Source organism: Lithobates pipiens, unplaced genomic scaffold (assembly GCF_037356315.1).
Source record: "Lithobates pipiens isolate NorthernLeopardFrog02 unplaced genomic scaffold, aLitPip1_a1.2 Scaffold_1, whole genome shotgun sequence".
Taxonomy (NCBI): Eukaryota; Metazoa; Chordata; class Amphibia; order Anura; family Ranidae; genus Lithobates; species Lithobates pipiens.
The window spans coordinates 155,787,176-155,809,599 of record NW_027507685.1 but is presented as its reverse complement, the minus strand read 5'-3'; the positions used below and the strand labels follow the sequence as shown (position 1 = coordinate 155,809,599).

General features: G+C 41.6%; 1 protein-coding gene across 16 annotated transcripts in view; it reads left to right on the top strand.

The window, feature by feature from the left end:
- DNM1 (dynamin 1) overlaps window positions 1–22,424 on the top strand; it is a 305,071-nt gene that overhangs the window by 168,070 nt on the left and 114,577 nt on the right. For 14 of the 16 annotated variants that reach the window (XR_013273564.1, XR_013273522.1, XR_013273538.1 and 11 more), the window contains exons 9-10: window positions 448–515; window positions 2,444–2,582. Coding sequence is in view for 13 of the 16 variants with exons in the window: in XM_077478762.1 (XP_077334888.1) it covers window positions 448–515; window positions 2,444–2,582 (207 nt within the window). In the remaining 3 variants the exon portion in view is untranslated. Of the gene's footprint in view, window positions 1–447; window positions 516–2,443; window positions 2,583–3,780; window positions 3,920–22,424 lie in introns of all 16 variants that reach the window. The other 2 variants (XM_077478763.1, XM_077478765.1) reach the window with 1 other exon arrangement.

The window sequence follows — 22,424 nt, the reverse complement described above, 5'->3', positions numbered from 1 at the left end:
CAAGCAACTAATTTCCTGGCATACATCCTTAGGAATAGAGTTCCTCCTTCTTCTTTTATTCATGGACCATTCCACCAGGACTGTTAGTGTCTTATGAGCTTTTCAACATCAAGCATCTGCTTCCCAGATTTGCAAGGCTCCCACCTGAGCCTCTGTTCACAAATTTTCACAAGTTAAAATTTTTCACAAGTTCTACCAGGTGGATGTTCAGGGCAAGGTTATATGGTGTGCTCTCGTGGCAGCCCCAGCAAGTTTTTTGCCAGTATCCAATCACCTGAAGGTATTTGCATAGATTCCATGGTACAAAAATACCAGTGTGGTGCCCTGTACTGTACTCCAAGATAAGGAATTTGCAGGTAAGTTTAAATTCCTTTTTTTATTAAATAATTTTCTCGAGTGTTGTTGCATGTTTTACAGTTGTCAACATCAAGCTTTTTGTACTTACAGATGGAATTTGATGAAAAGGAATTGCGTAGAGAGATCAGCTATGCTATTAAGAACATCCATGGCATCAGGCACGTATAGCATGTGCAATTGCTTAAAGTGGTCTGTGCATTAGAGCTGTAGCATTTTGCTCCTGTATAGTACTTCTCCCTGTAGGCCCTCACACTATAATCAGTAAACAACTAGATGCTTTTTTAAGATACTTTTGCTAGTGATGCCTCACCCTTCTAAGAACCATAGGCGCCGCCACTGGGAGAATAAGGCAGCTATTTGACATCCATCCAAAGCAGGCCCCACACATTTTACAATAGGTACCTTGCTTTGCATTTAAAAATGTTATACTAAAGGTAAATTTGTAGACCCTTGTAACAAAGTTAATGTGGTCTTTGAAGTCAGTTATAAGTAGTTAAGCCAAGTGGGTCAACAAATCTGTTCCAATTACCCACTAGATTCTTATTTCTGTTGACTTCAGTGGAAAGTCAACTGTGCACCTGAGTTTCTAGCACTGCTCATTTTCCCATACCAGAATGAGATAGAAAAAGTGGTAGAGCAAAGATGGAAACAGTGGTGAATTGTTGCCACTCCAGTCAGCCAGGGAAATAAGAATCCAGTTGTTAGACCTATTTCACACTGGAGGCGTTTTTCAGGTGCTTTAAAAATAGCACCTGTAAAGCGCCCAAAAATTGCTGCATCTGCAGTCCTAGTGTTTTTACACTTTGGAGCTGCACTGGCAGGACATCAAAAGAAGTCCTGCAAGCAGCATCTTTGGGGCGCTTTAGGAGCAGTGTATGCCTCAGCAGCCGTGCTTTGCGGATGCTTTTAACCCTTTATTTGTCCTCTAGCAAGGGTTAAAAGCACCCCACTAGCGCTCCGAAAAGCACCTCTAAAATAATGGTAAATCGCTGCTAAAACTGTTTACTGCTAATGCGGCCACACTGTCAGTGTGAAAGAGCTCTTAAAGCCTTACTGTATTTTTTATTTTTTATTTGTTATCTAAAGTCAAGCTGTGTAAAAGGTAAGGTATTCAAATATTAATTTTTTATCCTTTAATAGGGATCAAAACCTATCCAAATCTCACCTTCCCCAGCCACATGCTAAAGATCAGGTCTGCTGAGACCTGTGTGAGATCAGTGACTTATCACCAGGGGTCTGACTCACTCCCTGCACAGTCACAATGCTAATGCTACTTTCTCAGGTTAAAAAAAAAAAAAGCTACAATTGGGATTTAATTCAGCACACCTGTGTCATACTTTAACAGAAATATCTGTTTTGAGGAAATTGTTTTTTATTGAAAAGTTGATTTCTGGTTAAATGTAATAGTAACACAAGGAGTCTATCCTCTCTCTTAATAAGCAGCTGCAAGACATATTAGTTCAATGGCGAATATGTGTGAATGGTGTATCCTGGTGCACCAGGATTCACCTGTAGAGTGGTGGCTGTGGCAATAGGATACCCGTATTAAAGGTTCCACTTTTAATTATTTAATTTTTGAATGGGAACTAGTCTGACATAGAAATAGGGAGGTTACCATTGTTGTAAAGCTGTGATATCTGGGAGTACAAAAGCAAGGTCATGGATTTTAGGAGCAGTTCAATTGCAGGTCAGAGGGAGATCATCTGCCGGTCAAATATACATGTTAATGAACTGTGAATGATCTCAAAAACGTTTTAAACTTATGTCAGATGCAAGTGCGATACACCTGAAAGCACACTGCATTTTCCTATTGACACGGGTCCTAAATTTAGTTTTCCTCAGTTGACACTCTGTTTATTTAGCCAATAGATTATCCTTGAAGTTCAGATTATTAGCTACTTATATACCAGTTGAAAGGGGTGTTCACTGGATCAGAACCCTTAATGTAGTCAAACTGCCTTGTGACTACCAGTGGCATTGCCTTATTAGCCAAACATTTAACCCTTCTAGCTTATGACATTGCCATCACTGGAGAGTAATGCTTTATATTCTCCTTATCACCTGCTTCCCTCTGTCGGGTGTTTAGAACTGGGCTCTTCACACCTGATATGGCCTTTGAAACCATCGTCAAGAAGCAAGTGAAGAAGATCAAAGAGCCGTGCTTGAAATGTGTGGACATGGTCATTTCCGAGCTTATCAGTACCGTTAGACAATGCACCAAGAAGGTAACCCTTCTGGATAAAGACCTGGATTGTGCACTAGCTACAACATATGTGACATCCCAGACTCAGCATGAACTGGGAACACAGCCAACCAGAAAGCTGGGAACCTAGTGGGTCTTTAAGCTCTCTGATTGGCTGAGCCACTCCCATCTGAGCCTGCTGTTTACAGTAAAGTCTTATTTGAGTAGTGCATGGACTCAAAATAGGATCACAAAGCCACCAAGATTGTGTGAGTGTGTGAGAATATGTGAGCATTGAGAAGTACTTTCTGTAGTCAGTGATTTACATTATAGTACACCTAAACTATTTTGAAAATAACTACATTGCAATAGGTACTTGAGATGACTTGGACGTGGACAGCAGACTTACTCAATGTCCTTATTGAAGTTCAACACTAGGTAGAAGCTAAACATAGGCAAGCATTATGTAGCCACTATCTTCTCCTCAAATGTCTCTAAAAAAAAAATGGCCTCTTCCTCCCCCACATCATTGCTTTCTCTTCTTTTTCTCTTTTCTTCTCCAATGATGTACATTACTTACCTAAGAAAACGCATGGCCAAAATTTATAAATTACAATGACCTTTTTTATTACTAATTTGTGATTAGTTACCAGAGAATGTTTAACGCTGAAAAAAAGAAAATCACAACAAAGTCTTAATAAAAAATGAATGTTAGTTCAGTTTTAAAGTAACCATTTTGATAGGAAGTAGTTGCTTAGCATCTGCTTTGCATCAGTCTTGTTGTTGTCCCTAAGTCCTTAACCAGGGACAGATCTGCCTTATCCCCCCAGTGTTTGGCCCTATGACTCCTGGAGAAGGGTTAATTCAGCAGAGAGTTATATGCTCTCTTTCCTACAATACTCTTTTTCATATTGATGTTCCCACCTGCATTTCCCAAAACCATGCCCAAGCAGAGTCCAGCCTTTCATTTTTTTCTCTGTTTCTCTTGACCTCTTACCTCTTGTATCGGTCTTTAACCTGACTTGTTTACCTCCTCTGTCCTGAACTTTTCTTCTCATCTGGCTCATCTTCTGTATGTCCCACCTATCTTCCTGTTCTCTGCTCATGGCTGTCTCTTATTTCAATTCTATTTCTTTCCTTATCAAAAAATTCCTTCTCCTTTTCCACCATTCTGACCTCCCCCTACCCTTTGTCTTCATGTTTGTCCTGTTCCCTTCGGGGTCCATGTTTGACTTGCACAGGACTGGACTCTTCACGCCTGACCTCGCTTTTGAAGCCATTGTGAAAAAGCAGGTGCAGAAGTTGAAGGAGCCGAGTCTGAAGTGTGTGGATATGGTAGTAAATGAGCTGACCTCCACCATCCGAAAGTGTAGCGAAAAGGTAAATCCACTCTGCAGTTCAGCAACACTTACCATATATACAAATTTCTTTATGAGGTCAGGAGATTATTGTAGAGTTTGCCTTGGCCAGAGAAGTCTGCAGCGCAATGCTGTTTTGATGATTCTAGGATTTGGACATTTGTAAAACAATTAATGAAACCACCTCTTTTGCTTTAAGTGCAGCCAAATACTTGTAAGTGTCCCTTGTCCATCTGGCTTAATATTTTTTTGGTTTAAATACTGCAAACAACATAATGCTAAGTTTAATCACCAGATCTGAATGACAGAGGAAATTTGACAGATTTAATCTTATAAAATTGTTCTACAGGGTTGTCTGTGAAAAGATTCAGTTGGACAGATAAGTGTCTGTAACTGGATTGCTGACTATCCCTCTCAGTGGAACTAAACTGATACATTGGAAGGGGACTGATTAGATTAAGGCCAAACTCGAGACAAAAATGTTGTATGTTTTTGGTGGATAAGGGTTACGGCTTTTGTTACATTTCAATTTCTCCCCTACTTCCTGTTGAGACCATGTCCCTTCATTTCCTATTCTGACATCTGACATCTGGACAGGAAATCTCCCCATTTCCTCTTATTTCCTGCCTGCCTGACGAACATCAAAGAAATGAAAAATATCCTAAATGGGCATACAGACAGTGATAGTTTCTTCGTTGTGGAGTGTTGCCTGGAATTGGGGTTTAAGGGAAACAGCCTGTTTTTTTTTTTGCAGTTACCTTGTGCCATGCTTCACAAATACAGCAAGAGGGTTTAGAATGGCCACATCGGTTCTTTTACCCAAGTTAATTGTGTTCAGAGATTCATGAAGGGCCCACAGTAGCTCTAACCAGCTAAGACCATTCAGCGGGTCCTGTAGCAGTGACTGTGCTGATACAGGCACTGTCACATGTATTATGAAGTCAGGGTCTTTTTGGGCCATTTTGCCTCTCAAATCAGAGCAAATGTTAGTTGTGTCTCTGGAAATCAGACCGTTAGTGGCATGTTAGGCTCGCCTGCATGATGTGCATCAATAGAGCTGGAGACCTTGGTTATTAATCCTTATGGTGCTTTGAAAGCACACATAGGCCTCATAAAATAAAGAGCAAAACATAAGGATCATTATTAGTCTAATTTACTGTAGTGCTTGCTGGGATATGGAAATTGCCCCCACTTATAATACACCAGGATAATAAAGGCCTAGCATAAAAAGAAAACAGTCTAAACATAGATATGTATTGGAGGCTATGCATGTACATTATAAGAAGGCAGCAGACAGGCAATCATAACAAAAGGTCAGAAGAGAATCTCATAATCCCAGCAGGCGGGATTCATTTGCTAATGTTCTCTGAGTTTTCTATCTCAGATTAACCCCTTTCTTCCAAGAGGTTTATTGAATGATGGAGAATTTCAGTGGTTCTAAGCTGTGGTGCTGCTAGTGCCACAGTTATCCATATGCCTGCAATGAAGCCCACATTGACATGCTATATCCCCAACCCCGACCAATATTGAGCTTCTGTGGCTGATCATGATCATTTAAAAGATAAATGTAAATGATCTTTTCAATATGTTATCGTTAAAAAAAAAAATATATATATATATATATATATCATGTATATGTATGTGTGTGTGTATGTGTGTGTGTGTGTATATATATATATATATATATATATATATACATACATACATACATTTTTTTAATAATACTTCTGAGTAAAATGTATATGCAATATATTTACATGCTACTCAAAAACTTGACTGTAAAAAAATCTGAAGCATTCTTAAAAATTGTGTATGTTAAACACCTTGAGCACAATACAATAAACATTCTCCAGTAAACTATTTGTATAAATTCTCACCCCAGCACTAGCCATTTACAACTTTCAATGCTACTGGCTCCTGCTTTGTCAGGGCTGCTTCACTGAACGTCCAGTCGTAATAGGAATTTGCTAAAGGATAAGTTCATAAGTTGTAAAAATAAATAAATAACTTCACATCTTTTTGCAGGTAAAAAAATATGCAGCCTATAAAGCATTGCACCCACAATCAGCCGTATGGGCAGTCAGTCTCTGAATAGCAGAAAGAGTCGATGAACTACGAGAGTGCTCACCAGCGCCCTCACACTTCATTGAGAACCATGATCGTTGGCCACGGTGGCCCATAGCAGTTGTAGTTCAATCATTCACTGAACTCTGTGAACTAACGTTGTGACCACGTGGGCGGAGCCCTGCACAGCCGCAAGGTTTTTAAATAGTAGGTGTGTTAATTTAGTCGACAAATTTTTTTTAGTAGACTAAATTAATACTATTTTAATGAACTGAAATACGACTAAAACTAAAATGGCATTTTAGTCAAGACTAAAATGGGACTAAAACTAAAATGGCATTTTAGTCAAAAGACTAAAATGGGACTAAACATAAAACGGTATTTTAGTCAAAAGATTAAGACTAAAACTACATTGAAATTTGACTTAAAAATTAACAACTGGTCTGTAGTGCATGTTCATACCTCAATACCTTAAATTATAACATATGAGATTTTTCACTCCAGCAGTATATGAGTTTGGAAATTGTAGAGAAATGCTAACATTGCATTAAAATTTAATTACACCCATTCGATTTTAGACAACTAAAATGTACTGGAGATTTAGTTGACTAAATACGACTCAGGCCGGGTTCACACTGTAACCCACTGTGGACCACACAGGAGTGCTGTGCATCGCTGTTCCCTGTTTCAGGGACGAATCAGGGCCGATTCTATGCCTGAATTCGGCCCTGAAACTGAGCCAAAGACGCACAGTGCGCTTCACAGCCCCAATGGAGATATGTGAGCCGGCTCCAGAGGGAGCCAGTCACATTCTCCTGCTATCTCTTATCCATTAACAGTGGACAGTGCAGTCAAGAGAAGGGAGGAAGGAGGGGCCTTGGGAGTGCCTTTTCATTCTAGGCTATGGGGCTGTGTGTTTCTGTAGATCCACACAGTGTAGTCAGACACAACACTAGTAACCGGATAAAAGGGTGGCTTTATAGATGCTGCAAGAGAAAGGAGCCACCCTGAAACAGAAAACCTGGTGCAGCAGTCATGGCATCAGCTTAAACAAGAACGTAGGCAAAGATTAAAAGATAAAGAATCTGCTTATTCAGCATGTAAATAAAGAAGTTGTTCAAAGTGCTTAGAAAATTGAAGGTTTAATATATCACTTTTAAATTAACAAGATTCAGGAGGGCCTATGTGACTATTCCTAAACCCGGGCTTTATTTTCATGAATAAATAAAATAATTCAACAAGGAGAATCGTCACCCAGTGCTTTGTATCAAGGTAACTAGCATTGGGGATGGCTTCTGCCTGGGACACCTCCCTTGGCATGTTCTAATAGCAAAATGTGTTGCAGACTTCTCTGGTTCCAAACAAGGTGAATTTCTAAACAAGGACACACTAAGATGATTCCGTATTTCCTGTCTTAATGAAAATTAGGCAGATAGTGGTGATTGTGAGAGAGGAATGTGGTGTGAAATTGATGTGTGCAAGCTTTCAGATCTGGTTCAAAGTCAAGGTGGCTCCACTCTCTCAAAATGCAGAGGGACCGGCACAGGCAGTGCTACAGTATCCATATATAATCTACCAAGCTATACCTATACAGTAATATAACACTGTTCATATTAATACTAAAACAGCCAACACTGTAAAAGCAAAATAATGAGCTGTGTTTGTCTAGGTTGAATTTGACCAAGAAAAGACATACCTTTTTGGACTTGAAATTGGTACAGTCCCACGAAAACTGGGAAATCTTGTAAAGTATGGTGAGAGCACCACTATCTAGTACACTTATGAGCATCTGCAGTGGGAGCCCTATTTTTTGTACATGAACCTCTAAAGTTGTCCTATACTCCAAATTTACAGTACCTTGAATCTACATTAACAGGCAGTGCAATGGGGGAATGTAATGCTATTAAGTTTTTTTGATGAGGAGGACAAGGAAAAGCCTATGCTGCATTTTTAATTCAAGGTAGAGCTACCATTAAAGGATATCTAAAGGCTTGTTTAAAAAAACAAACATGTCATACTTACCTCCTCTGTGCAGTTGGTTTTGCACAGAGTGGCCCCGGTCTTCCTCTTCTGGGTACCCTCAGCGGCGCTCCTGGCTCCTCCTCTTCTCAAGTGTGCCTCGGAGTACTCGTTGCTGGCACACTCCCGTGTCCTGCTGCTGCCTCTATTCACACAGACAGCAGGACTTGTCCCTGCCCCCACTGGATTTGATTGACAGCAGCTGGAAAGACTGGGTTCAGGTAAGTAAAAGAGGGGGGGGGGGGGGTCTGGATGGGACAGCTGCATCACAGGAGGTTTTTCACCTTAATGAATAGAAGGCATTAAGGTGAAAAACCGTGAGGGTTTACAACCCCTTTAAGTAAGTTAAAGCATCAGTCCACCCAGTACTGGTTTATGTTATTGTAGACTGGCTTTTAAAGTGGTATTAAACCCAAAAATGTGATATGTTGCAGGTAACCAATCCCTATATTGGTGGCTGCATTCGTTTTCTTTTTTTTAGGCTTTTTTCCTCTTCTGTTTTCCTGTGGTGATCTGGCCATCACCACCTGTATTAAAATGCCTTCACTCTGGATGAAGGAGGACAGGGGACAAATTTGGTCAGCATCATCAACAGTCTGCTGTAGGGGAGCGTTAGATGCAGTAGCAGATTTAAATGCACTAACAAGCTGAAGCCAAACTCCAGCTAATATTTTATAATCAGTTACAGCTACAGTTTTTTTCCCTTTGGGATAAACATTTTACATAAATAAAACCTAATAATTGTAAGTACCCCTGCCGGTGTTACATGGTTTGTCTTATCCCTGTAACTGCAAGAGGGTTTGTTCTTTTGAAACAGAACAGACTTACTGGCTGGATCACCAAAAGAAAATAGAAGAAAGAAAGCACATCTAAAAATTGGTAAACTGCAATTTGTCATCTGCTGGCATCTTATGTCTTTTGGGCATTCTAGTGTGAGACCTTCCTGTCACAGTTCCTGGCTCTATTTCTGCCCACAATGAAGCTTGGGTTTCCCTACACAGATTAGGCTACCCATCTCGGTAAATTAAATCCAGCTTGGAGAGTAGGGCTCTCGCAGTGGCCATAGCAGATGTTCAGACCCAGAATCTCAAGAGGAGACATTCCATCAACAGAACCCCAGAGAAATATAATTGGATATTAAAATTTATTGGTAATAACACCAGGGGTAGGTGATCCAGGGAATATCCGATTGCCTCCTGGGAAATCAGGAAGGAATATTTTGTCCCCCGCTGGAGCAAATTTGATTATGCTTGGGTTTTTTTTTTTTTTTTGCCTTCCTCTGGATTAACTATCATTGAGCATCATGGACTTCTCTTTTTTCAACCTAACTATGTAACAATATAAGCATAGGTGTGGGCAGCCTATTTTATTAGGGTGTGCACCTCAAAGCTCCAACACATATGCCTTTGTGATATATCAACCGGCCTCTTTCCCACTCGTCATCCTAAAACAATGGGGGGAGCAGGTGAGCACACATGAGGACCTGGGCAGCAGAAAGAAAAGGAACTGGTACAAGAGGGGTGGCATACATTGGTACCAAACCCCTTTATTTTCCTCCTGTGGCAGCTGAATATCGGCGAGAGGAAGAGGAGGAGAAGCCTACTTTCAGCTGCTGCAGAATAAAATACAGTTCGGTCCATTTATTTCCACTCCAGCCGCCTATCCTTTCCAGGTTCTGGGGGTCGGCAAGTAAGGATCACCGGTCACCTGCCCACAATTGATGGGTTGCCAATGCCTAGGATTAGTGTGTGCCCAGGCACACCTGGCACACCCCTTGCGCACACCTATGGATATAAGATGTCAGGTGGTTTATCTTTCCAGAAATGACCATAGTCTGTAATATGACTTAAAAGCACTGCTAAATGTTGGAGTATAGGTCCACTCTAAGTAGGATGTCTCAACTCAACCCCATGATGGTTTGGTACCATAATCAATTTCTAGAAAGCATGTGTTATATATGTTTTTCTAATCTATAATGCTCTAAAAAAAATTCATATCCCAGTGTACAACTATAAGACATATTGAGACACCCACCATAAATCCTACCCATATGTTTTCATGCCTGTAGTCAGGAAATGGATGTGTACATTATAACATATGGGTATGTGTGTGGTATTTTGCTGTGCCTGTCCCTTAGGAAAATTAAATGGATCTATTTTGGTTCCACATTAATGAAGAGAATCCCTTGCATGCTACTTCTTGCATGTGCTGTCTTGTTTGTATGTGCTTATTGTGTACTTTTTGTAGGAATTTTGTACCTCAATGTTCAGTATTTCTCACACTTCATTCTAAGTAAATGAAATTTAAATGATCGGATTTTCAGCATCAAGAAGGAAGAATGAATCTGAATAGGAAAGATGCATATTTTTGTTTGATATTCAATTATATTCGTTTTTGGTTTTACTTTTTTTTTGGTCACTAAACCCAAATTATAAAAAAAAAATACCACTAAATGTTGTATTACATGCTGTTCATACTCGGTCACTATGAGATTAGTTTTCTGTATTCTGCTGTTCTCTATCTCCACTTTCTGTCCACCTTCCCAATTCAGCTAGGCATTTTGCAGCTGTGGTGACAACTCTGCACATGCTCAGTTTTCAGTGAGTTTCTATGCTGAGCATTTCCTCCCTATCACATCTGAGCAGCCCAAGTGACCATAGAGTCACACATGTGGGTGTATACACAGTGGTAAATGGCAGCCCTCTCCCTCCCTCCTCCCCCATTCCTACTAACCAGCTAAACACAACAGATATTATGTGTAGATGGTGGTTTCACATCCCTCTTATTCTAATGCCGCGTACAAACGACTGGACTTTCCGTTGGAATGAACTCTGACGGACTGACTTTTTGACTGACTTTTTGACTGACTTTTTGACGGAGTTCCGCTGAAACGAACTTACCTACACAGGATCACACCAATCATTTAACGCAATGATGTACGATGGGACTAAAAAAAGGAAGTTCAGTAGCCAATAGCTGCCCCTGCTTCGTTGTTGGTTCGTCGGACCTGCATACAGACGAGTGTTTTTTTCCATAGGAACTGGTTCCGGCGGAAAGATTTGAAACATGTTCTATTTCTAAAGTCCGTCAGACTTTTCGACAGAAAAGGGCAGATGAACTTTGCTGTCCTAAACTCCTAAAGTGCTGCAAAGATGCTGCTTGCAAGACTTTTTTAGCATCCCGCAAGCGCACTGCTCCAGTGTGAAAGCCCTTGGGCTTTCACACTGGACTGACATGAGAGGCGCTTTGCGGGCGCTATTTTTAGCGCTATAGTGCCCCAGTGTGAAAGTAGCCATAGGGTCCTCTCCCTCTCTCGCTCTTCTTTGGCACGGGGCAGTGCTCAGTGCTGAAATTTGCCATACTGATTTACCCTAGGGGGTGGGTCCATGACTCCTTGCACTACAGGAAAAATAATGGTGCTGAATAGCTGCGTGCGTTAGTCTATGGGAGATGTCAGAGAGGAGGTCAGTATTGCAGGGAAAGCTGAATTTTTTATTTTTTTTGCTGGGCAGCTAAAAAAAAATAAACTAGACTTGGGCTTTATTAATTCACTTAAAGTGGTTGTAAAGTATTTTTTTTAATTAAAACAATAAACAGGTTTCTACTTTCTACTGAAACTGGAAAGAGTCCAAAGAATGACAACAAAATTAATGGGGACTGGAGGACCTCAATTACGAGGAATGACTACAAGCACTAAATGTATGCTTGTTGGAGAAGAGACGCTTGAGAGGGGACATGATAGCGATTTACAAATACTTCAATGGTGATTCCAGCGTAGGTAAAAAACGATTCAATCTCGAATTGTAAGATGACACAGGGCCACACAATGAGATTGGAGGAGAAGTGGTTCAACCTTAAGCTGCACAGGGGGTTTTTCACTGTCAGGGCAATAAGGATGTGGAACTCTTCCACAATTTGTGGTGTCAGTGGGGAGTATTGATCTCTTTAAAAGACTCTTGGACCTACATCTTAACCACTTCCCATCCGGGCCAATTCTGGCACTTGGCTCCTACATGTAAAAATCATTATTTTTTTGGGAGAAAATTACTCATAACTCCCAAACATTATATATGTTTTTTTTTTTTAGCAGAGACCCTAGGGAATAAAATGGAGGTTGTTAAAACTTTTTATATCACATGGTATTTGCGCAGCAATTTTTTTTGGAGAAGGAAACTGTTTCATGAATTAAAATAAAACAACACACTAAAGATAGCCCAGTTTTTGTATAATGTAAAAGATGATTTTACACTGAGTACATAGACATGTCACGCTTAAAAAATGCGCACGCTCGTGGAATGGCGCCAAAAACAAAACAGGACGATCTCGGTTTTCCAGCCGAGTATATGGCAGTATTTACAACTGCGAGGCCGGTCGTGACGTCATAACCTGGACCTCCGAGAGTCAGGACCTCCAGGTGTCAGAGAGATGCCCGGGGACCATCTGGTGGATTCCTTCTCTCGCTAGAAGCACCACTCCGGCTAGAAGCACTGATATGATTGTTCTTATGGTGCAGGGAATCGCCGGCTGAAGAGAATGATACCAGATTGATGCCTGTAGGTGCAGGCATCAGCCCGGTATAACCACTGAAACTGGAGGACATCCATGTATGCCCTCCCGGTGGGAAGTGATTAAGGACTGCCTGCCATCGTTATACGTCGGTACTTTGAAGAGGGATATTGTTATGGCATCTGCTAGCTACAATAACCCCGGTATCTTCTTCTTGAGCAGGCAGTCTGCTTTCGGATAAAAGGGGTCTCTGCGGTGGATCACTTTTATCGGCGGAGGGAGAGGCCCCCCCTACCGCTGCACTCCGGTGACCTCTGCCACTTACCGGAGCTGCCGGCAGAGGCGATTGCGTTCTGTTGGGTATGGAGATGAGTGAGGGGAAGAGGGCTCTCAAGTGTCTCCATACCATTGCAGGGTGGAAGCGACGTCAAAACGTCGCTTCCACCCATAGCTCTTAAAGAGACTTTTGAATTCCATTTTAGTGTAAATATGAGAACTGAGGTCTTTTTGACCCCAGATCTTATATTCAAGAGGTCCTGTCATGCTTTTTTTTTTTCTATTCTAAGGGATGTTTACATTCCTTGTAATAGGAATAAATCTGACACATTTTTTTATTTTTAAAGAACAGTGTAAAAATAAAATGTAAAATAAATAAGAAAAAACATTTTTTTAAACGCATCCCATCCCGCCAAATTCGCGTGGAGAAGTGAATGCATATGTGAGCAGCGCCCGCACATGTAAGGTATCACTGCGATTGTTAGAGCAAGAGCGATAATTCAAGCCATAGACCTCCTCTGTATCTCAAAACATGCAACCTGTAGAATTTTTTAAACATTGCCTATGGAGATTTTTAGGGTAAAAGTTTGTCGCCATTCCATGAATTTTGAAGCATGACATGTTGGGTATCAATTTACTCGGCGTAACATTGGGCTAACTTTACTCTTGTCTTATTTTTTCATTCAAAAAGGTGTACTGTTTCCATAAAAAGTGGGCTTGTAAGACCGCTGCACAAATACGGTGTGACAGAAAGTTTTGCAAAAAATATATATAGTGTTTGGGGGTTCTAAGTAATATTCTAGCAAAAAAAAAAATATTTTAACTTCTCAACACCAAATCTCAGAAAGAGGCTCGAGGCTGAAGTGGTTAAAGAATGCAACATACAGGGATATGGAAAATGATTATCGACACTGACACACGTACACCTACACAGGTTGAACTGGATGGACTATATTTAACATTACCTACTATGTACCTTGACTTCTTTGGGCAATAGTATTTCACAGAGTGGAACCAAACCTGCTTTTCTGGGGTTCCCCGCTGGTGCTCCCAGCTTCTCTTCTTCTGTGTTTATTCCATAGCAATTCAATTGCTACAGTAGCAGACGTGCGGGTTCAATCCCGAGCCAGGCGCTGTGTGTCCATAGACTCAGTGCGGCTCGGTCCTGCCCCTCTCACTGTGATCACTGGAATTGACTTACAACAGCAAGAGCCAATAGCAGCATTTAACCCTCACTTTTTTTTTAGCTTAGCACATTGAGCACAATAAAATACACATTCCCCAGTAAAGTATTTGCTAAAATTCTTACCCCAGCAAATTTCTGTGTTGCTGGAAAAGGAAAAGATAAACAGTGAAGAATGCAATTTCCAGTAAATCTGTTAGCTTGGAGGAGGAGAAGGAGGAGGGAGGAACAGGGGACAAGTGCCTTGTCATCCTGCGCTACAGGGCTAACTGTTTCTATTGATACACAGTGTAGGGAGACAATTCTAGTCCCTACTTACAATGGTGGTTCCCTAGGATGCTATAATAAAAAAAGGAGAAACCCTGAAAAAGGAACATGGGGCAGTGACTATGGCAGCAGCATAAATTGGAACATAGACAAGGATTAAGAGATAAAGAAGCCACATACTCAGTGAGTAATTAAGTCCAGCTGCTGGAGTTACACCTTTTTTCTATCAAAAATTGGAATTGCACTGAGGGTGTACACTCACTTTCGTAATGAATAAGTATTGGAGTTAGTGCCGGTTCACACTAGCGTGATGCCAGACATCGCATGTAATTCGCAGCGCACTGCTGTTCACATTACATGCGATGTCTGTGTGGGTGCGATGTCAGCCATACAGATAGTATGGCTGATATCGCACCACATTCGGTCCAAACACGCACATATGCGATCTGATTCATGTCCGAACTGTCAGTTCACAGTGCGATATGGGAGCTGAAATGGGGGTGTCGGTAACATATAATGACACTCCCCAGCAGTTCGCATATGGCAGTGTGAACTGCCGTGCGTGTCGAGTGCGATGCAGGAACCCGCAGTTGATTTGCAGGGTTCTCGCATCGCAGTAGTGTGAACCGGCACTTAGGCCTTGTTCACACTGGCTCAAATTATTAACGCTTAACGAACACACCTATAGCGTTAATGCAAAATTATTTGAGTTTGACGCGTGTTAAAAATGGTTCCCCCAGCTGCCCTATGCACATTTGATGTGAGGTAAAGGTGCTTTAAAAATGCACCCCACATACAGTGGTGTGAAAAAGTGTTTGCCCCCTTCCTCATTTCCTGTTCCTTTGCATGTTTGTCACACTTAAGTGTTTCGGAACATCAAACCAATTTAAACAATAGTCAAGGACAACACAAGTAAACACAAAATGCAATTTGTAAATGAAGGTGTTTATTATTAAAGGTGAAAAAAAATCCAAACCATCATGGCCCTGTGTGAAAAAGTGATTGCCCCCCTTGTTAAAACATACTATAACTGTGGTTGTCCACACCTGAGTTCAATTTCTCTAGCCACACCCAGGCCTGATTATTGCCACACCTGTTCACAATCAAGGCATCACTTAAATAGGAGCTGCTTGACACAGTAAGGTCCACCAGAAGATCCTTAAAAGCTACACATCATGCCGAGACCCAAAGAAATTCAGGAACAATTGAGAAAGAAAGTAATTGAGATCTATCAGTCTGGAAAGGGTTATAAAGCCATTTCCAAAGCTTTGGGAATCCAGCGAACCACAGTGAGAGCCATTATCCACAAATGGCGAAGACATGGAACAGTGGTGAACCTTCCCAGGAGTGGCCGGCCGCCCAAAATTACCCCAAGAGCACAGCGACGACTCATCCAAGAGGTCACAAAAGACCCCACAACAACGTCCAAGGAACTGCAGGCCTCACTTGCCTCAGTTAAGGTCAGCGTTCATGCCTCCACCATCAGGAAAAGACTGGGCAAAAATGGCCTGCATGGCAGAGTTCCAAGGAGAAAACCACTGCTGAGCAAAAAGAACATCAAAGCTCGTCTCAATTTCTCCACAACACATCTTGATGATCCCCAAGACTTTTGGGACAACATTCTGTGGACCGATGAGACAAAAGTGGAACTCTTTGGAAGGTGTGTGTCCAAGTATATCTGGCGTAGAAGGAACACTGCATTTCATAAAAAGAACATTATACCAACAGTAAAATATGGTGGTGGTAGTGTGATGGTCTGGGGCTGTTTTGCTGCTTCAGGACCTGGAAGACTTGCCGTGATAAAAGGAACTATGAATTCTGCTGTCTACCAAGAGATCCTGAAGGAGAATGTCCGACCATCTGTTCGTGTACTCAAGCTGAAACGAACTTGGGTTCTGCAGCAGGACAATGATCCTAAACACACCAGCAAGTCCACCACCGAATGGCTGAAGAAAAACAAAATGAAGACTTTGGAGTGGCCTAGCCAAAGTCCTGACCTGAATCCTATTGAGATGTTGTGGTATGACCTTAAAAAGGCCGTTCATGCTCGAAAACCCTCTAATGTAACTGAATTAGGACAATTCTGCAAAGATGAGTGGGCCAAAATTCCTCCAGGACGCTGTAAAAGCCTCATTGCACGTTATCGCAAACGCTTGGTTGCAGTTGTTGCTGCTAAGGGTGGCCCAACCAGTTATTAGGTTTAGGGGGCAATCACTTTTTCACACAGGGCCATGATGGTTTTGATTTTTTTTCACCTTTAATAATAAACACCTTCATTTACAAATTGCATTTTGTGTTTACTTGTGTTGTCCTTGACTATTGTTTAAATTGGTTTGATGTTCCGAAACACTTAAGTGTGACAAACATGCAAAGTAACAGGAAATGAGGAAGGGGGCAAACACTTTTTCACACCACTGTACCTATATTTTTTTGCCAAAACAAAGGGTTCGCCCCAGGACTTTAAATGAAGTGGGTACTGTTTCCATAAGTAAACAAAATAGTAGTAAATACAGTATATGGTTTATGCAAGAAAAATTGTTTACATGCAAAGATATCACCAACAATTGCAAATGTAAAAAAGATACCTTTTTATCTTTTTTTAAATTGGCAGTTGTTGGTGATATCTGTGCATGTACACAATTTTACGACAGGAAACGTTACCCACTTCATTTAAAGTCCTGGGGGGAACCCTTTGCTTTATTATATGTTACAGGGATGGAAGTGGGTTACTGGGGACACCAGACCGTCCCCCTTTTTCTATAACTTTTTGGCTGTTGTAAACAGACTAACTTGCTGCAAACACGTGGCAGGGCGTTTACGGTGCGTTACCATAGACTTAAAGCAGTTGAAATGCTTCATCTCCTTCCAAACTCCACATGAAGCAACACGACACAGACGCTTTATGTTTTGATAATCTGAACAGCATGTTGTGCTGTCTATATTATTTTTTTGCAGCCTGCTTCACTAGGTTGTTAAGGAGTGTTAAAAACTCACCTTAAACTCCTACTTTTAATGCCAGTGTGAACGGGGTCTTAGAGAAGTAAAAATGCTCAGTGTGATGGGTAACAGATATATAATTCTGTGTGATATTTTAGGAAGATAAACGTAACAGCGTGTACAGTATAGTATAATGTAGGCGCTTAGGGCCCTTTCACATTGCTTAGTTGAAATAACGCATATGAATTTTTTGTGCATTTTCTGGTTGCTTGACTCCAATCATGCACATAGACATATGACTCAAAAAGTACACCGAAAACGCAACCCTGACTTTTCAATGTGTTTTTCCATTCAATGGGGATGTGTGTTTTTTGGTGCGCTTTTTAAATATGCATGTAGGAATTGCACCACACCCACACTGCATTAGTGTGATGAATTTCGTAGGGTTTAAAGGGATAAATTTTTAAGGCATTTTTGTTGTGCTTTTTTAAACACCAAAAGTGCTTCAAAAACCGATGAGTGTGAAGGGGCCCTAAAGCTGTGTATACACGTACTGAATTTCGTCTGGTAGACCAGGAACTGGCTGAATTTTTGTCCGTGTGTAGCGCTGGAAACATCAGCATTCGATCAGCACTTGCAGCTAATAGCTGCAGTGCTGATCTGTCTATCCTGACGGGGAAGAGCCCCCACTGTCGCAATACAAAGACAAAGCAGGAGAGATCCCTACATCAACATCACTTGTGTTGATGCGGTTATTATCTATGAGATTTTTTGTTTTTAGTTCAGCCAAGGTTTATACTCTGCTAAAGCCTGGTACACACTACAGAATAACTGTCAGTTCCCGTTGGAGATGCTGTACTAATGATCCGACATTAGTGCTGCGATTTCCCCCGCTGAGCTGTTGTGTTCTGACAGGGGAGCAGCACCCCACCAGCACTCCAATCAGCTAACTCTGCCATTGGCTGAGAGCGCTGATCAGGAGTTATTCGGCTGCTGGTTTTGCAGCATGCATGTCCGACGGAAGCCGTCCGAACTGGCAGAGGAGGCAAAGAGCAGGGAAGCAGCAGCTCTCTTGTACATCGCTGGTTTTGAGCTCAGGCTCTGGTATGTATGACTGAGCTCAAGAGAGCTGCATACAGAAGGTTTATTACTTTCATGCATAGAATGAATGAAGGTGAAAAACCTGCAGCCTTTAGAACCACTTTAGTAAGCATTTTTGGAGTTAGAAGTCAATTGTATAATCTCAAAACTGCTTTCTACTTTTTTACATACAGCATTTGATATTAAATAAACCAGAAAGGGAGGAGACATCTTAATACCACCTCACCGCCTATCAAATGCCCTCTTATAAACAGTCCACCATGGATCATTGGTGTAAAGGACCCTTTAATGTTGTTTATTGGATGGCATAACTTTGGAAAAAAACTGTGTCTATAGATTGCAGCTTTTGTCTACAGAAATCATCAGGGACAGCTCTGCTGTAGTCTGCAGACACCGCTATTCTCTTATGTGCTGTAGTCTGTAGACACCGCTGTTCCCTTATGTGCTGTAGTCTGTAGACACCGCTGTTCCCTTATGTGCTGTAGTCTGTAGACACCGCTGTTCCCTTATATTCTGTAGTCTGTAGACACCGCTGTTCCCTTATGTGCTGTGGTCTGTAGACACTGCTGTTCCCTTATGTGCTGTAGTCTGTAGACACCGCTGTTCCCTTATATTCTGTAGTCTGTAGACACCGCTGTTCCCTTATGTGCTGTAGTCTGTAGACACTGCTGTTCCCTTATGTGCTGTAGTCTGTAGACACCGCTGTTCCCTTATATTCTGTAGTCTGTAGACACCGCTGTTCCCTTATGTGCTGTAGTCTGTAGACACCGCTGTTCCCTTATGTGCTGTAGTCTGTAGACACCGCTGTTCCCTTATGTGCTGTAGTCTGTAGACACCGCTGTTCCCTTATATTCTGTAGTCTGTAGACACCGCTGTTCCCTTATGTGCTGTAGTCTGTAGACACCGCTGTTCCCTTATGTGCTGTAGTCTGTAGACACCGCTGTTCCCTTATGTGCTGTAGTCTGTAGACACCGCTGTTCCCTTATATGCTGTAGTCTGTAGACACCGCTGTTCCCTTATGTGCTGTAGTCTGTAGACACCGCTGTTCCATTATATGCTGTAGTCTGTAGACACCGCTGTTCCCTTATGTGCTGTAGTCTGTAGACACCGCTGTTCCCTTATGTGCTGTAGTATGTAGACACCGCTGTTCCCTTATGTGCTGTAGTATGTAGACACCGCTGTTCCATTATATGCTGTAGTCTGTAGACACCGCTGTTCCCTTATGTGCTGTAGTCTGTAGACACCGCTGTTCCCTTATGTGCTGTAGTATGTAGACACCGCTGTTCCCTTATGTGCTGTAGTATGTAGACACCGCTGTTCCCTTATATTCTGTAGTCTGTAGACACCGCTGTTCCCTTATATGCTGTAGTCTGTAGACACCGCTGTTCCCTTATATGCTGTAGTCTGTAGACACCGCTGTTCCATTATATGCTGTAGTCTGTAGACACAGCTGTACCTAGAGATCTTCATTGGCAGCAATTTGTAATGGAAACCACCAGTTTTCACACAAGAATGAATGTGCAAGGTATAGAATAAACATGATTGTATGATTATACAGCCTCTTAATATCACCACACTGGTTTAATCCAAAACATAAAAGGGAGATATTTAGGTTCTCAGATAAAAACCCATCTCATTATATAAGATAGATGGACTGTACATTGATAGCTGTTGACAGTTTCAGCATCATAATTGAGGAATTAATTATGTAGTACCCGTAAAGTAGAGTCTGAGCGCCATGGCTGAATTTGTAAACATCTTTGAAGCGTCTTGTTTTTTTTTCCCTGAAGGGAGGATTGTTGGGGATTCCTAACCGCTCTCTGTTCCCATTTTGTATGTCTTAGCTTCCCCTGGAGGAAACAGGAAGGCTTGTTGGCATCTTGTTGGCATGACAACTCAGGAGTTTAGACGCATAAGCCAGAACTTACAGAAGAACCATGATGGAGATAGTCAAATATTTTAGTTAGCATTCCAAGGTAGTTTGTTTTGGTGTAAATTACTGGTAGCCCACAGGGTTTATAAATGTCCCTCTCTTTCAGTCACAGGGGGGGAATCTGAGATAAGCATAGGCACATTGGCAGAGCTGGCAACGCTGGCATTTGCCAGATGGGCTGAACCGTATGAGGGTATTTTTGTAGAAAGCCCCTATAAGCCACTTGGCCTCGATTTGACCTGTAAGGAAAGCAGTGATGTTTAGGCCTCATGCGCTGAACATTTGGCCATCTCTCCTAGACGCCTTTCTTTAAACGCTTATAAAATGTGCGTATTGTGTTTAGGCGGGCCAAGTGCTTGGGCATTAATTGGCTATAATAATAATTTATTCTGGCCATTAAAATCAATTAATGCTCAAGTGCTAAATGCACTTTTAGCCTGTTTACACACACCAAGCGTTTGTAAACACTGCTGCTCCTGGACAAATCAGCAGTGGTTTATTTAATGCTTCTAAATGCCTGTGTGTGCAGGCAGAAAAAAAAACACTGGATGCTCCTAACAGCAGCATTAAAAACATCCAGTACACACGATCGGACTTTCCAACAACAAAACCGTGGATACACACGGTCACACAAAAGTTGGCCAACAATTACAAACGTAGTGACGTACTAGACGTACTACGTGTTTTTTCAGCTCTTTAGCGCCACCCTTTGGGCTCCTGCTAATTTTGTGTAAGTAGAAGTTTGGTGAGTGTTGATTTGCGCTTTTCTTTTCGTGTTTTTCATTTTGCGCTTTTCAGTCAGTTTCTGAACGGCCATTCGTCAACCGGACATGTTGCGGAATCGGAGGAGATAACGTGTTATTTATTACTGGCCTTGGAGCTATTGCTTTGACATTATTTTTTTGTTTGAATAATGATTTGATTTGGTATATTTTCTATATTTATGGGTGCATAGAATGCACTTTTTGGTTAAGTTCTATTGGCAGATAGCATGTTTTTTTTATTAGCCCCTTGGGGGGCTTTAGTAAGATCCCTGACATCTCCCCTTTGAGACAGGGAAAAGGACTGAGGACACATGTTTCCCAGTCCCCTTCTCAGCAGCCTCAGCTGCACTGAAAATGAATAGAGAGGAGACAGAGGCTCCTTTCCATTCATAAACTGAAGCATCATAAACGCAGGTTACGATATTTCAGTTATGTGAATGGACAGAGTCAGTTTTCACTGACTGTTCATTCGGATAAGGAAGAAGCCACATTTACTGGCTCCTACCTCCACTCTCCATCCTGAAAGATCGAGGGGGCAGAGGAGCAGCATGGAGGGAGACAGCAGCACTGAGGGGGACACGGAGGAGAACGGAGGGGGATAGAAACATGGAGGGGGACATTGAGAGGGACAAGCACTGATCACCACTGTGTAGATTTTACTAAAGCAGCTGAGTGGGGGTGAAGCGGAGAAACAGCTGTCAGGCTTTATTGAAATCTATACAGGGTGATCAGTGCTTGTGACTCCCCCTCCACACCGATCACCCTGACTGTCCAGGTATCGGGTGAAGCATCAGAGCATTTGCCCGAGTATCAGTATCGATACTGATACTAGTATCAGTATCGGGACAACCCTAATAATATTCTTGATATCAATAGAAAAAAAAAGCCTTTGAAAATTAGTTTGCAATAACTCCGCAGCAAAGCAGCAATAAAGCTGCAATAAATCAGTAGCAAAGCAGCTTCATTATTATCCCATTAAAAAAGAAGAGAATTGTGCTCTGCATTTGGAGATTTCATAATTTGCCACATCTCAAATGTTGATTCTCCATTACAAACGCTAGTTTACAAGACCCACCGCTTCTGCTTCCAAGCATGCGTGTTTGTACTTTGGACTTTTGTTCGACGGACTAGTGTACACACGATCAGAAAGTCTGACAACACACATTTGTTGGCGGAAAATTTGAGAACATGTTAGCCAACATTTTGTTGGCAGAAAGTCAGTCAACAATTGTCCGATGGAGCATACAGACGGTTGGAATTTCCACCAACAAGCTTACATCCAACATTTTCCGTAGGAAACTCCGATCGTGTGCATTAGACTGCTTTCACACCTGAGCAGAGTGATTTTCAAGTGTATTTTTGTGAGCATTTTTGTGCACCTATATGAGCATTTTAGAAGCATTTTTTAAGTGTTTTACATGTGTATTCAACCTTCAGGTTTTTTTTTTTTGGCCAATGAAAAGCACTAGGAGGATGA